The 16,307-nt window shown below is 37.4% G+C and overlaps 1 protein-coding gene across 5 annotated transcripts in view; it reads right to left on the bottom strand.

Annotated features, from left to right (window-relative positions):
• Positions 1-16,307, bottom strand: part of LOC107721498 (syntaxin-binding protein 4-like) — a 48,666-nt gene continuing 32,359 nt past the window's right edge. For 4 of the 5 annotated variants that reach the window (XM_016529533.1, XM_016529534.1, XM_016529532.1 and 1 more), the window contains exons 12-22: positions 10,792-10,880; positions 8,415-8,511; positions 6,859-6,986; positions 6,405-6,497; positions 4,868-4,933; positions 4,051-4,239; positions 3,437-3,553; positions 3,022-3,071; positions 2,812-2,942; positions 2,470-2,527; positions 1-1,237 (exon numbers count right to left, since the gene is read on the bottom strand). In XM_016529533.1, coding sequence (XP_016385019.1) covers positions 1,177-1,237; positions 2,470-2,527; positions 2,812-2,942; positions 3,022-3,071; positions 3,437-3,553; positions 4,051-4,239; positions 4,868-4,933; positions 6,405-6,497; positions 6,859-6,986; positions 8,415-8,511; positions 10,792-10,880 — 1,079 coding nt within the window. In that variant the 3' untranslated portion in view covers positions 1-1,176. The remainder of the gene's footprint in view (positions 1,238-2,469; positions 2,528-2,811; positions 2,943-3,021; positions 3,072-3,436; positions 3,554-4,050; positions 4,240-4,867; positions 4,934-6,404; positions 6,498-6,858; positions 6,987-8,414; positions 8,512-10,791; positions 10,881-16,307) is intronic. The other variant, XM_016529535.1, reaches the window with a different exon arrangement.

The following is a 16,307-nucleotide window of genomic DNA, read 5'->3' on the forward strand; positions in this document are numbered from 1 at the left end:
CACATTTGTTCCGACTTTAATAAAAACATTAAAAGAAAGATATTTAGGCCACACATATGATGCAATCTAGTTAAATCACAGGACTACATGTCAGCATTTGCAAAGCATGTGCTGTTATTAATATCAACAAACCATCTGCATAACCGTACACCTCTGTCCTCAGGAAATGAATGACACCAGCTTATTACACATTGATATAAGTGACTGTAGATCCTATACGGCAAGACAAAACAGCCGAATACAGTGTGCTTATGAAAACAGTAACCCGAACCATGTGCATTGTTCAGCCGAATGGATGCATTCGGGGTGAAACACTGCAATATGACTCCCATTACTCGACACCAGTGCCATGACAAGAAACCCCCCCCCAGAACAATCAGTATAGTCCCAAAGACGCCGAGATGGAGCAATCAACGTCCATCAACGAAACGAACCATGAAGGATCCCCCCAAAGCACTTAACAGACCATAACTGATCGTAATGCAGTGGATGCTGGGTGACATTGGACTGACCTGCACCGCAAATGCGTCCCAGCGTAGACTGACATGATCGGCAAAGACATGAAGAGGACATCGAAGGGTTCGACGGCGAGATTTACAAGGTTTATGATGGCAACCGCGCACACACTTAGAAGCGAGCGTGTCTAAGTGTCTCTGAATAATAAAAGATTTGGACCGAAAATATAAAATCTTTAAAACATCATAGCACTTCTCAGAACAGATACAAATAAGCATCATATCAAATGATGAAGAGTGGGGACTGTCCTGAAGATCCCTAAGTGAAATGTAATACATGAACTGTATAATATACCTAACTCTAATAGAGAGGTTCTGCTTCATCTGCTATAAGTGTTATTGAGACACGGTTGAAATCACATTTGAGCATCTCAAAGTCACCTCTGCTGTTAACAGTGACGTCTATGTTTCAGATTTGAATTCCCTCGGTTGGTTTCTGCCTTTATGTAATGACACTCAGTACTGCTACATGTTAAATATGTACACGGACTGCTTTAAAAAATGAGTATGAGTTTGGTAGAGCTCAGGCGTCTGATAACTGCTTGAAAGAGTACAAACCACACTGCAAATCTTCACAGTCTCTTATTTTCCACGGTATAGTTGCAGATTGACCTTGGTGTTCTGAATGAGCCCGGTTTGTCTGTCCATCCCAGATGCTCTACTAACCTCTCCGCTCTACTGCAGGAGCCCCGAGGACAGGAGGTTGTGGCCACTGAACGAGGCTAGAGGGGAAAAAAGAGAATTATTGCAGGTTAAGTGTGGCATTATGCAAGTCTATAATCTTCTAATGTAAATACTATGAAGAATCTCGTAAGCATGTTTGCGATTGTGTTCCATTCAGAAGTGATATGCATTTGCCATATTCCCTTAAGAGTATACACTTTCCACAGAGAGAGCTTCGGAAGTTAAAAAGGGGTAAAAAAATAACTGTCATTCAGAGTCAATATTACCAACACACGATGGCTGACACTAATGGACAGCTGTTGTACCTTTTGAACATCTGTTGTACCTTTTTTCATTAATAACTTCTTAATAATGTAAACATTTTTTAAAAACTGTTAGACTTTAAGAACACTTAAAAGTTTAATAAGAAAAATTAAGAAAAAAAATATACATTTTAAATGATTAATATAATAATTAAAGCTTAATATAATAAATATATAATATATAATAAAACTTTTAATTTTAATAAGAATAAATAAGAAATTCCTAAAAATTGAATATATTATTTTTAATACTATTCAATTTAATACTATTTAATAATTTAATACTATATAATATTTAGTCATTTAATACTATTTAAATGCACACATATGTATATGTATAAATATGCAGCGTTTACTGAAGAAAAAATATACTTTAAAAATATATATGTATATATTTTTCTTCTTCAGTAAATATATAGTTAAATGAAAATAAAGAAAATATGCTTTATACATTAAATTATATTTATTTTACATAAATATTATTATTTTAATAATACATAAATAAATACATACATACCAGTAAACAAATGTACAGAGCATGTTCAATAAATAAATTATTTAACAATAATCCAGTTAAAATTTCAGAATGATAATTAAAGACTAGTAAAACTAATAAAGACTAATAAAACCGGTTTTGTTTAAAAGAATCTTCTGAAATGCACCCTTGAGCACTTCTGTTAGGATTGACCCTACAACAAGGCTGCCCTTGATTCTCGTTTCAAAATAGCATGATTAATATGATTTAAAACTCTACATGTCTAAAATATGGGCCACGTGACACCTGCTTTGGTGTTTTTCAAAACTCCTTGTCAAACTGGATAACGGAGAGACTTTGCAAGGTTAGCAGTTATAGCGAAGGGTTTCGTGACAGTAAAATGAACATTAGGCCTGAGCTAAACTCAGCTGACAGCAGCAGTTGAAGTGAAAAATGCTGATTGCTTTCTAACACAACAAAAACGGCCACTCGCTCGGAATCACAGTCCTCTTCAGCCTTCACAACGTCTCCCTCTACGTACTGCACTAACGTTGCCAAACAACCAAACATTTTGTGAATAATAATGACATCACTGATGCGAAAACACAAGTTCAAATGAGTTAATTACAATAAAAAGTCCAGAAATTGTCCTAATGTCCCAGATTATGTAAGTCACACTCCACTCGAACAGACTGATGCGGCTTCAAACAATCAGACTAAAGAAGAGGCTTTAAACCGACAGAGCTGTTGATGATCTAGTGCAGTGTTTCCCAACCTTTCTTTAGTCGCGGCACCCTTTGGAAAAACACTGATCTAGTGCACATTTCTCACTCACTGTGGTCCTCAGTGCAAAGTGAGCAGACACCATCTACGAGCACTTTGGCCTCAGCTGCGAGCTGGCAGGCGGGGTCTGGGATCGGGGAGGGTGTGTCGGGGCTGTCGGTCACTGGAGATGCTCGTGCGCACCTGTAGGATGAGGAAGGTAAGTCATGATCTCTGACGGGAGACACACTGCAACTTTCTGGGTTTGTCTTGAGAAACTTACCCACTTTCAATCCCAAATAAGCTGGTATTAGTGAGAACTTCGTGGACATTCTGTAAAAACAGAGCACAAATTTTAAAGCACCACTGATAGCTAGAACAGTGTACTTTAAATTGATAGTTCACCCAAAAATTACGATTCTGTCACGTCGTTCCAATCCTGTATGAATTTATTTCTTCTGCTAAACATAAAAGGAGATATTTTGAGGAATATTGGTACACAGTTGACAGTAGCCATTGACTTGCATAGAATGGAAAGAAAATACTGGAAGTCAGTGGCTACCGTTAACTGTATGGTTTTGTGTTCAACAGAAGAAAAAACTCATACAGGTTTGGAATGACATGATAGGGAGTGAATGATAACCTAATTTGCATTTTTGGGTGAACTAAAGTCAAAAAATGTGTTTGTTTGTGTTTACCTGTGCAAAGCCAAGTAGCTTCTTGTTGGATATCTCCAGATGTTTCCGTGTGAGTTCAGACCTTCTCAACTGGCTGTCAGTGATAGTGAGCCTCCTGTTCAGCTCCATCCCATCCTCCTGTGAAGAAAAAGGCCTTTAAAACCAGTCCATTTATAGTTTACTAAAACTAAAACTATTAAAAATCTTTTTCCTTAATTGAAATAAAGCTGAAATATAACTATTTGATGAAAAGTGCAAAAAACTAGAAATGTTGCTTTAGCAACTAACTGAAATGAAATAAGTTAGTTTAGTACTCCAAGTACTAAAATTACTAAAACTAAAAGTTAAATAAAAATAAAGTTAAATAGATTAAAAAACTAACAAAAATCACAAATTTACTAAAACTAAAATCAAAATGTAAAAAAAACAATTCAAAATTCATAATACTATACAAATACCAAAATAACACTGTTTAAAGCTAGTTAATCACAAACTGTGTTATACTGGATAACAGTTACCTGCCAACTCATTCTAGTCTACAAAAGTTTTCACTCATTGCATCATCTTGTAAATCTTCTTAAAAATAATCTAAATCATTTTTCATCAAACAGAGAGATGTGATGAGGACGATTTACCTTGGTAGCCTCCAGGCCTCTCTGTTTCTTTCCGGCTAGCTGGTTCTTCAGATCTTTGATTTCAGCCTCCAGGAGCTGAATGACCTCCTCATAGTCTTGCTCGGCACTGTTAGTCTGTCTCTGAACAGCCTCTGCTACCTGCAGCTTGCTCTTCAGAGACTTATTCTCCTCCACTGTGGCTGTGGCCTTCTGTTTCATCCATGTACATGGAAATAAGGGAATGCACAAACTGATGAGTGGAGAAATGTCTTAGGGCCAGATTTACTATCAGCCTGTGTCAGCGCAAACCCTCATTTGGCGTTTAAAAACTACTGTCAGGATTTACTAAAAACACACAGTAGGAAAATAGCGCTGAAAATGCGTGGATTTACTAAGATTTGCGCTCGTCAATTCACTTATATTTGTGGCATTATTTAACGCCCAAAAAAAGCATGTCTTAAAGCAGGAGGTAATTTGCGCTGCTCTTGGTAGATTGCGCTGGTCATTATGGAAATGAGATGTTGCATCTGTGTTCTTTAATGTGCGCATTGTCAGGAAATCACCCGCACAATTTTCTCCTCCCATGTGTGCTTTTATGGAATTGCGCTCTTTTTGGCCTGTTTAGTAAATCTTGCCCTTAAATGTTTAAACAAGGTCAGATGTTCATGTGTTTATAACTTATATGTGGTATACACAAATATAGTGAGGTAAAATGGCCATCACAAAGTGCTGATGTATTAAAACAGCTCACATGCCTCTTAATATGTGGATGGCATATTTTGAGGCATTGAAATCACATCAAACAAATCGTGTTTATTTGAGATGCTGCAGGCTTTACCTCAGCCGTCTTCTGCAGTTCCTCCTCCAGAGTCTTCTTGCTGTCTTCTGTGTCTTTCAGTAACACCTGAGAGCATTGCAATAAATGTTCATGTCACAAAGGCTTTCTGCACAGATGTTCAGCTCTGTCTCGCAAAATGTAATCAAAAGTCAAGCAGGGTTCAAAATTACCATGAAATGCAAATTCTCTTCTCTAAATGTATGATATTGATCTTATAGAATGATTCGTCCATGCATATATAATTTTTTTATCGAATTTTTAAAACTTGATTTCCAGTAAAATGATATAGTGATGCATACTAAATGATATAGTGATGCATACTAAATGATATAGTGATGCAAATGATATAATGATGCATACTAAATGATATAGCGATGCATACTAAATGATATAGTGATGCAAATGATATAGTGATGCATATTAAATGATATAGTGATGCATATTAAATGATATAGTGATGCAAATGATATAGTGATGCATATTAAATGATATAGTGATGCATATTAAATGATATAGCGATGCATACTAAATGATATAGTGATGCAAATGATATAGTGATGCATACTAAATGATATAGTGATGCAAATGATATAATGATGCATACTAAATGATATAGCGATGCATACTAAATGATATAGTGATGCAAATGATATAGTGATGCATATTAAATTACATAGTGATGCATACTAAATGATATAGTGATGCATACTAAATGATATAGTGATGCATACTAAATGATATAATGATGCATACTACATGATATAGTGATGCATACTAAATGATATATTGATGCATACTAAATGATATAGTGATGCAAATGATATAGTGATGCATATTAAATTAAATGATATAGTGATGCATACTAAATGATATAATGATGCATACTACATGATATAGTGATGCATACTAAATGATAAACACAATCATTTATAACTCCGCCGCTTTCAGCCTCATACTCACATTTAAATCAACATAAAATGAATAGATCCAAGTTCCCACCCTGCAATTTTTTTATTTTTCAATAATCAGTTTCACTCAATATTTCAATCAATATACATCACAATACAAAACATTTAACTACTTCTACTTAATCATTACTTTTTTGCCATATCAATGGTGGAAAATAGAAAAAATGTAAAAACTTTATTTAACATTGAATCACCTGTCACATTGTGATTTTGTTACTCTTAATTTTGTTTTAGTGGCTTAATGTGAGAAACATTCCCCTACATTTCTTGAAACAAAAAGGTATGAAAGAAAAAACTTGCTAGATAAAGGAAAAAAGTGGTTAAAAATGTTATGAGCAGTTTAATTTGTGTTTCTTAAGATGATTTATGTCTTTTAATCAGTCAGACTAACATTTTAATTTGACTTTAAACAATATGTATTATGTTGTATTTCCTAATGGAGTTATAGGTCAACTTACGAGTAACTTTTTATTAAGTCAATCTTGACTTGCATTTGGCACTTAATGAGTGTTCATTGTGGACCCTACAGGAAGGACGCAACACAATCCAGTGATTACTTCAGTACTCACCTTAAGTTGTTTCATTTGTAGCTGGAGTTGTTTGACTTCAGTCTGAAACTCCTCGAGTTCCTCACTGCTGTAGCTGCACTCTGACTCATAGGTCTGAAAGAGAGAGTGACACTCCTAAAACAACTCTTTCATAAGTGTGTGGCCCTGCCTCTGAGATCTGAAAAGAATATTAAAACCAGGACCAATTCAGTGCTCATATATCGATGTGAGACATATCCAAAGATGCAGGGTACAGAACAGGCAAACTCTGACAATTCAAGCGTTTAAGAGCTTAAAAGACAGCTTTGATAACTTTCCTGAGCAGCAGAAAAGCTCCTTTAAGAACCCTGAGTAAATCTCCCGACATGCTCAACTTTAGGAGAAAGTGAAGTCTCAATGTGAGGAGGTGCTCTGAGGATTGCGCTGAAGTTTAGCCCCAATCAAAGTCACTACTAAATCCTGCGTTTCTACTTACTGGGGAATGAAAGGCAGACGTGTCCATCAAACTAGCTGCTTCCTGATAGGAGAACATGAAGGGACCCTGTCCCAGTCCCGCCTCCTCCAGCTTCTCCTGATAAACGCTGCGGGTGGCTTCCACAAAGTCTTATTAAGAAAACAGAGGTGTAGTTAGAAATAGCCAAGAATAGCACAACAAACATAAATATGTGATTTCAGGTCAACATTTGCTTGCTACACAGAAAATGGGTGCAATATATTCTCTTCACCTGTCACTCAGTGAAATCTATCCAGAATATTCCAGGAGAAAGAGCGTCTAGAGGGAATATTTATGTTCAGGTGCCCTTGCTCTAAGTGTTTGCACAGCTGAAGTACAAGAAAACAAGCAGAACTCTTGCTCCACTGCAAGCACTTTGATCAGGATTTGCCGCGGTGGCATCTTCCTGCTGAGGAGCGTAACTCCCTGTCATGAGCAACCTGGAAATATACTTAGCTGTCTAAAAAAAATGTTTTCCCCCCTGACAATCTGTCTCTAAAAACTCATTCTAAGTGTTTCAAAGTGTAAACTCAAACTCAATATCCAAATATGGATTATGATTCCCTTTTCAAAACAGGTATTTCCGTCCATGTAAAATTGTGATTATTTCCTGTGGTTATTTCAGAGGTTGGGAACCTTGTCTCTAAAAACTCATTCTAAGAGTTTCAAAGTGTAAACTCAAGCTCAATATCCAAATATGGATTGGGATTCCCTTTTCAGAATAGGTATTTCCGTCCAGGTCAAAATGTGATTATTTCCTGTGGTTATTTCAGAGGTTGGGAACCTTAGGCACGCAAGCTGCACCGGTAATCACTGGCATCCGAGCAATGAGTGCAAGAGAGATTAGTATTACTTTTTTTTTTAGTTAATTCAGTAATGTTAAATTCCGCCACATTTGCATGCTAAACTACAACTTCCTTTTTTTCTAAACTGCAGTAACCTTTTTTCTTTGTCATGCAACCTGTTTTGAAGCTGTTTTGAACCCCTGAGGGGGGGGGGGATCTGATCCCCCTGAAGGTCAAAAAAACAAAATGTTGGTGCGAGTCATAGTACAGAGAACAGTCTACTTATAAAATGAAGCTTTACCTGTAAATATGAAGATACATTTCTATGGATATTAAATTGTAATTTCGTATTTCAAATCATAATCATAACTTTAAATCGTAAAATGGCAACCCCTGAATTGGTTAAAACAATTAACATTACCTAAGCAGTTAAATTAAATATGCTATAAAACCCCACTCATTCATTTGCACAGGATGTGCTTTTATTGCAGGGGTAGTGCAAAAACATAATGTAAGTGTGTGCATGCTGGTAATTTGAAAAAGAAGTGAAAATTAGTAAAAATAGCACTTCAGATCAAAATGGCCCGTTTTAGACTCACTTCCAATACTGAAATATGTGATTTTCTAAAAAAGGGAATGTCAGTCCACACCAAAATGATTGTGAAAATAAGTGATTATTTCCTTTATCTAGTTGACTGGCTGAGGATCATGTTATGCAGGTGCAGCATAAAGGTGTAAAGGATGTGTCTATACCTCCATACGATACAGTTCCCTGAGGGTCTGTAGTGAGACTCTCTCTGAGCTGCCGCTGCTTCTCATCTGTTACATCCAGACCCAGGTACGACAGAGCCTGCAAAATGACCAAACTGTCAAAAACCTTCATCATTATAGTGGTTCAGGCCTAGTCAACCACATCCTGCACCTTTGAAATTCTGAGAGGTCTGCAATGCCATTCTCCTATTCTAAAAAAAACAACATTTAATTTTTTTTCATTTATTTAAATTTTTTATTAATATATTTATTACAACACTGTTTTGAATTTACTGCTCAGAGCAGAAAAATAAAAATATATAACTATAAATTATTATGCTTAAATGTTTAGTGAATAAACAGGTATTTTAAGAGCTGACTGATGAGCATGATTCTTTTTCGACTGTACAGCATCCAACCAAGCTTGAAACGAATGTTACAGCTATGTACACAAGAGGTCAGTGTGGTAACAGAGGTCAAGTCAGTAGCGTACAATAAATCCAGGCTTATGGTCCATAAGAGATCAAAAGACATTAATAAGGCTAATCAGATTAAGTTCACAAAAGTAAGATACTGTTCAAACACCAATGGCAAGAAAACTGTCCTGTTCCAGATAAAACATCTACTTAAAGATGAGACAAACGGAGGAATAAACAGCATAAAGTCACATCAAAATTTTGGACCATGTCAAATACTTGTTCGTGCAACACTTAATATTGTGTGCATTGTGCCTTTATTTCACATTTAAGTGCTCTCGTCCATTGAGACCTAATCCTATTAATGGGCCGGTAGATTAGGGTCAGCCTCGGGATCAGCAGGATTAAATTAAATCTCTGCTAAACAACTGCACCATAACAAAGAGCAGAGACAGAGATCTATGATAGGTATGATAGGTTATCTCCATAAGTGCTCTGTCAGTTACTTCGCACTGAGACACAGGCTCCTCTTGAAGTCACTGGTTCAGATTTCAATGGGGATTAACCCTTCAAATTCCCCTTGTTTTCTGAACTGCTGGGTCCAATCCTGTCATTACTAAAAATACAGGTTCAAGCACTTGGCACATGCCACTGCAATCATAAATTATATAGAGAATTAGAGTCTTATTTTTCTCAATAAACTATTTTACACCCAAATTAACAGTATTTATTTAAAATAATTTATTCTTAAATGTTTAAAAGGAAATCCACTCATATGAGTTGAAGACGATAAAAACTGATTTACTTTAGCTGGTTGCCTCATGGGGACCATTAGGGGGCTTAAACATAACTAAAAAAAGTACTTCAATGAACTATTTTATATAATCAAATTCTAATCTAAATTAAGATGCTAAAGTAAACATAAAATCATGCTGTCAGCTGAAATTTACAAAGATAAAATATTGTAATATAATAAAAGTAATAAATAAAAATAATATTTCTTTCTTCCCACCAGTGTTAATTTTTGCAGCAAATTTTGATTTAGTTTTAGTCATAGTCTTTTGACGAAAATGCCATTTAGTTTTAGTTATATTTTAGTCATCTGAATTGTTTTAGTTTTAGTCTAGTTTTAATCGACTAAATATCATACAATTTTAGTCGACTAAATCTACTTTAGATTCGACTAAATCTACTTTACTAAAATCTAAAGGGTTTAGTTAAACTGCAATGCATTATTTTTTATTTATTTCTGTTTTGGTTATTGTAGTACATCAAGTTAAGCTAAAGCTTATAAACTAAATAAAATAAAATATGTTTTTTTAATATATGTATTTTAGATATTTATTTCCTTTTTTTATAGATTTGTTTTATAATTTCAGTTAACATTTATTTTACTGTATTTCAATTAATGAAGAATATTTTATGGTTTTAGTTTTAACTATAAAAACCTGATGCTAGTAAAATGTATTTATTAAATAATATTTTGAATAATGTTCTTAGTCTGTCCATCCTGTGATGGGGAATCCCAGACAGAAGCTACAGTAGTTGTTTATTAAATGGAAATTAAATTAAATACAGTTTATGTACCCAAAATATCAATAATGACCAGGAAAAAAGCTTGAAAAACATTGTGACGCTTATTTTGAAATGTCTGCACTGTTGACTGTACAGTAGCAGGCAGCTCATTCAAGTTCAGATGAGGGAAATACAATATGCATTCTTACAACCGTATAAAACATATTACCATATAAATATCGTATAGTAAACATTGTCATAATTAATTCAATTTTTGCTAATTTTAGCAATTTTTGTGTGAGAAAATATTACCAGTTAAGTCAGCAGAATGTGTCCTTGATTATCAGTCAAACGTAAACTTACCATTCACAGCACCTGACTGCTGAGAATGTTTCATAAAGCATCGCTCTTTGTACACATGCAAAACTGTTTGTGTAAACCAGGCTTACCAGATCGAGCTTCTCTGATTTGAGCCGTATGTGGGGGTCCAGTGAGATCCTGGGTTTGGAAACAGTGGCTTGTCTCTGCGCGGTGGAGGCTGAGGGGGAAAGTGGGACAGTAATTCACCTACTTTAAGAGTCATACTCACATTAGAGCATTTAGTGGCGAGTGCTAGTAAGCTGCATAGGAAAACGTGGCCTTAATGTTTTTTTCATCGTCTGGGAGCTCAAATGAATGGGTATTATATTAATACAATAAAGATTATGAACTGTGTGAGGGATTTGAATGGAGGGGTGGAGAGAGATAGCGATAGAGAAAGTCAGGTATTAACACCAGTGCTTTCAGTGGCGTGTGTATTGTTAAGCAACGCTGGCTATAAGAGCTATGAAATGATCACCCCCACCCCGGGGACACGCTCCTGCAGGGGATTTATCTGCCTTCTGACGCTCATGATTGACAGCTTGAGCTCAGACACGTCAGACTCACGCAGACTCAGACAGGTCTCATGCTGGTAATTCAGGACCAACACGCACAGCAGGAGCTCGCTCAGGGGCAGTGGATTTAACAGGTGGTACTGATGGTACACAATCCAGGACAACTAAAACAATCCAGATTAATGGTGCTTCTATGAATGTTGCACCCGAATTGCAACTCATTAAAGGGTTGGTTCACATAAAAATTGAATAATTTACTCGCTTTCATGTTGTACAAACATGTGTAAATTCCTTTTCTTCTATGAAACACAAAATGTGAATTGTTGAAGAATATCCTGGCTACTGTTTTCCTTATAATGAAAGTGAATGGGGACTCACTCTGTCATGATCCAGCATCACAAAAAAGTACATTAAAAGTGTCTATATAACTTAAGGGGATAGTTCACCAAAAAAATGAAAATGTTGTCATCATTCACTCAGCCTCATGTCGTTCCAAACCTGTATGAGTTTCTTTCTTATGTTGAACACAATAGAAGATATCTTGAAGAATGCTGGTAATCAAACAGTTGATGGTCCCCATTGGCTTCCATAGTATTTCTTTCCCTACTATGGAAGTCAATGGAGACCAACAGCTTCAAAATTCTTCAAAATATATTCTTTAGTGTTCAACATAAGAAAGAAACTTATACAGGTTTGGAACAACATGAGGCTGAGTAAATCATGGCAACATTTTCATTTTTGGGTGAACTATCCGTTTAAGTGCTGTATTCCCAGTGTTCTCAAACTAAATATAGCAAAATTAGGCTGATGTTAGAATGGCATTTTGTCATGATGACTTCTGTAGTCTATTTCAAAGCATCATGGATGGGTGTTACAAAAGATTTTTTGTAAAAAAAAAATTAGATTTCAGTCTGTTTCATACACAAAGCTATTATATGACTTCAGAAGACCTGGAATATAGCACATGATTATAATTTATATAGGTCTTATTTACTTATTTATATAGGTCTCTGAGTCTGAGTGCATCTAGTCTCTTATTCTAGGAAGGAGACCCAGAAGGGCTTTTGCAGGATTACAGCATCTATTTAATTCAGATAAGACAGATCTTCCTTATTCTTATAAGATTTAATCAGCTAGTCTGGATAAATGGGTAATTAAGTACTATACACTTTATAGATGTCAAGAATGATTAGAATGATTTGCGTGTAAACACAACACCATCCAGAGTTCAAGGGCGAGCCAGGCATGCTTACATCCGGTCTAGATTAACTTTAAACTCTGGGCCAGGGATAGCCTGATGGACAGGTGCATGGTACACATCTAAGTTTGGACAATGACCATTAAAGCCACACTTGAAAATATCTGAATGTCATTGCATTAAATAACAATTTACAAATGTTACAAATCGTTTCTTAACCAATATTTTTGAATTTTTTTATTCTAGTAATAATATCATCTTACCTTTCTTTTAATATGCTTACAAGGTCCATTTACTTGAGAAGAAAAAATATGTATTATAATAAGTATTGCTTTCAGGGAATATATTTTGAGGGTTTTAGTATTTATAATTAATATGCATAATATTAATTAATAATATTAATAATTTGTTTTTTTTTACTTTATCCACTGCCAATTTTTTAAATATTAATTATGAATATTCTGAATTATGAATTATTTTTTTAGTTTGCTATTTAAATTTATTTTAAAGACAGATAGCTCACATTTTAAAAAGTTTATTGGGTTAAAACAATACGATAAAATCAATATGTTAAAATCAATCAATATATTGTTAAAAACGTTTGGGTAATTTCATAAACAAAAATTAACTTGGTCAAAATAGTTAATTTCAGTAATTGTTTATTCTGAAAAATGTCTAGCATAATTTTTTTCATATTCCACTTGCTTTGATATATCTAATACATGACACATTCAAATACACGAATGACAATCAGCAATTTTTAAATGTGAATTAAGTGTCAAAATGTTTTTGGGGTCTCTGTGTAGAGAAATACAATGGTGAATTGTTTTTGGGCATTATTTCAGCATAGAAAGATTTTAGTGTCTTGAAAAGTGACTTGACATGTTAACATCCACTCTGACTGCTGCTTCAAAGTATCTAAGAGTATAAAATGGACTAAAGTGGTGTCACATCACGTTTCTGTTGTGTTTTGCTTTGCTCCCCGTGACCTAGTTTTGTCTGTGTCTTGATCAGTTCATTGTTCCCACCTGTTGTGTCATTAATTATCCCATTAGTCCCTGTGTTTATAAGCCCCGTCTGTTCCTTTAGTTCCCTGTCTGCTATTATTTGTATTTTGGTCTACGTGCTGTGCTATCCCAGTTCCTCGATTCCTTGTGTTTGCTTTGTGGATTATAATAAAAGACTTTATTGGACTACTCCTGCGTTGTGTGCTCCTTAGACAGCCAGCACACGTTACAGAATAGCAGACCCTCAAATTGAGTAACGTAATAGCGGCGTTTTTCTAACTTTTTTTGTTTTTGTTTCTCCCCTCTCCTTGAATGAATTTACCGGCTGTCCAACTACTGTGCCTGGAGCAACAGGAGTGTCCATACCCGCTAGAGGACCATACCCGGGACTTTTTAGATCTGGCGTGCCTTACACACTTTCCCGACCGCTCGCTCTGTATCTTTTATTACACCAGCCTGAGCGAGGGGTGTAAGGCACGTCTGCCAGCGAACGGTCCCAAGGAGGATTTCACTGCTTTCGTGAAGTGGGTGCTGGAGAGAAATGGACTGTTTTTCTCTGCTTGCCCCGCTGAGGAACAAATCTCCAGCCCCACTCCCGACCCAGAGACCAGCCAGCCGTCATCCAGCGGCACAGAGCAATTGCCTGACTCCACTGCAGACGGAGAGCCTGAGCCCACCGCAACACGAGAGCCAGCGTGCAAAACCACGACTGAGCCTATCATCGCCCCAGAGCCTGAGCCTCAAGATCGTTCTGACCAGGTGCGTGAGCCTGCAACATCGCCAGTCCCCGAGGGAGCTTTGGTGGAGATCGAGGGCTTGGAGGGAAGCCCCGCCCACACTCCCGCCGCTGAGGGTGGGCTGCCACTGGATATTATGAGGAACTTATGGACATTTTTCAAATGGACTTAATAGACTGGTTTGGGGAGGTAATACCCAGTGCTCCCGAGTCTCCTGTGTCTCCGCTGGTTCCGCCCAGCTTCTGTGTTCCCTCCCAGCCTCCCTCTCCCGCCTCCTCTCCTAAAACCAGCCAGTTTCTCATCCCTGTCTCTGCTGGTTCCTGTCAGTCCCTCAGCTCACCCTCAGTCAGCGCCATCTGTGCGCTCTGATCCGCCTCAGGACTTCCAGTCTCCAGCTCCGCCTAGGCGTGAAGATCCCCTGTCTCTGCATCCAACCTCCGAGTCCTGGACTTCACCTCGGTCCTTCGACCCATCGGCTCCGTCTTGGCTCCTAGCTCCCTCATCTCCACCTTGGTCCGTCATCCCACTGGCTCCACCGGGCTTCCTCGTTCCTCCGGCTCCGCCTTGGTCAGTCGTCGACCATCCTTCGCCTCGAGACTCCACTCCTCTGGCTTCGCCTCATCGCTCCGTCCCTCTGGCTCTGTCAGGCTCCTCCTTCCCTCCGGATCCACCTTCTTCCTCAGTCGCTCCAGCTTTGCCGCGGTCTTCCGGATCCCCGCCTCCGCCTCGGTCGCCTGAGCCTTCTGCACCGCCTTGGCCCTCCGGATCCTCTGTGTCAGATCCCCTGGCTCTCAGTCTGCTCTGCTCCACTTGGGTCTCCACCTCCAGCGGCTCAGTCTCTGTCAGTCAGCCCCCTGGTGTTGTCGGCCCCTTCTCCACCATGGCTCCTCCCGCTGTCGATTCCACAGTGGGCCGCTATCCTGGCTGGCCTCTGGATCTCCATCTGGCTCCTGCCTCCATCCACTCCGCCCTGGTCCTATGAACTATGCCCCTTTCCCATTGCCTGCCCCCCACCTGCCCCACGCCCACCTCCTGAACCCCTACCCTCCCTCCTCTGTTGGACTGCTTTTGTACAGTTCCGGGAGGGGGCGAAATGTCACATCACGTGTTGTGCTATCCCAGTTCCTCGATTCCTTGTGTTTGCTTTGTGGATTATAATAAAAATACTTTATTGGACTACTCCTGCGTCATGCGCTTCTTAGACAGCCAGCACACGTTACAAGTGGCTTTCTCTGTATGGTTTCTTTAACAATTTATCAATCCCATTTTGTGCCCCAAGAAAGGATTACACACTATGCACGGCAAACCAATCTGTACCAAACAGCTACCCAGCTGCTGTGAACTGAGATAAGAGCACTATCTGACTTGACATGAGAGAGGCCTTCCTCTCTTTTTTATGTACGTCTTCAAGAATTTGATTGTTTAATTTAAACACCTCACATACATGCCCGACCCCCGCAGCACCGAGAGATTACTTTGCAACTAGCCGTTGATTAAAATCCAAACACTGCTACTGACTAATCCCCAATCTTTCTCTCTGAAAACAAATAATTGCTTTGCAAGAATCCCGTTTCTCTGAGCGTTGGTTAATTTTAGCTGCTACTTGCACTGAGGCAAGGTGCAATCTGTAAGGTACAGTAATTTAAAGAGCAACTACTTTCTGTATTCATGAACCTGCACTTGAACACCACAGGTATTTTCCCTTTTAGTCTGTAACCATGAAGGATTTTAAAGGATGTACTCTACAAACACAGTAACAATAAATTTACTGCAAAATACCTATATTCAATTAAAAGTTAATATTAAAAATACAAATAATTAATGTTTGTTTTTTTTATTCCAGTAAGAATATCATCTTATCTTTTTGTAAATATAACAAGGTATATCCTTATAACAAGGTAAATGTACTTGAGAAGAAAAAATTGTGTATCGTTGTTTTCTGGATATATATTCTGAATTCTGTTTTTAGTATTTATAATTATAATTCATAATGTAGAATTATTATTGTTATTGTTTGGGTCAGTAAGATACGTTTTAAAAATTAGTCTCTTATGCTCCGCATTTATTTGATCAATATTTTGAAATATTATTAAAATTTAAAGTAACTGTTTTTATTTATAATTCATTTTAAAATGTAATATATTACTC

The sequence above is a fragment of the Sinocyclocheilus rhinocerous genome, unplaced genomic scaffold (assembly GCF_001515625.1).
Source record: "Sinocyclocheilus rhinocerous isolate Xijiao unplaced genomic scaffold, SAMN03320098_v1.1 scaffold481, whole genome shotgun sequence".
Classification (NCBI taxonomy): Eukaryota; Metazoa; Chordata; class Actinopteri; order Cypriniformes; family Cyprinidae; genus Sinocyclocheilus; species Sinocyclocheilus rhinocerous.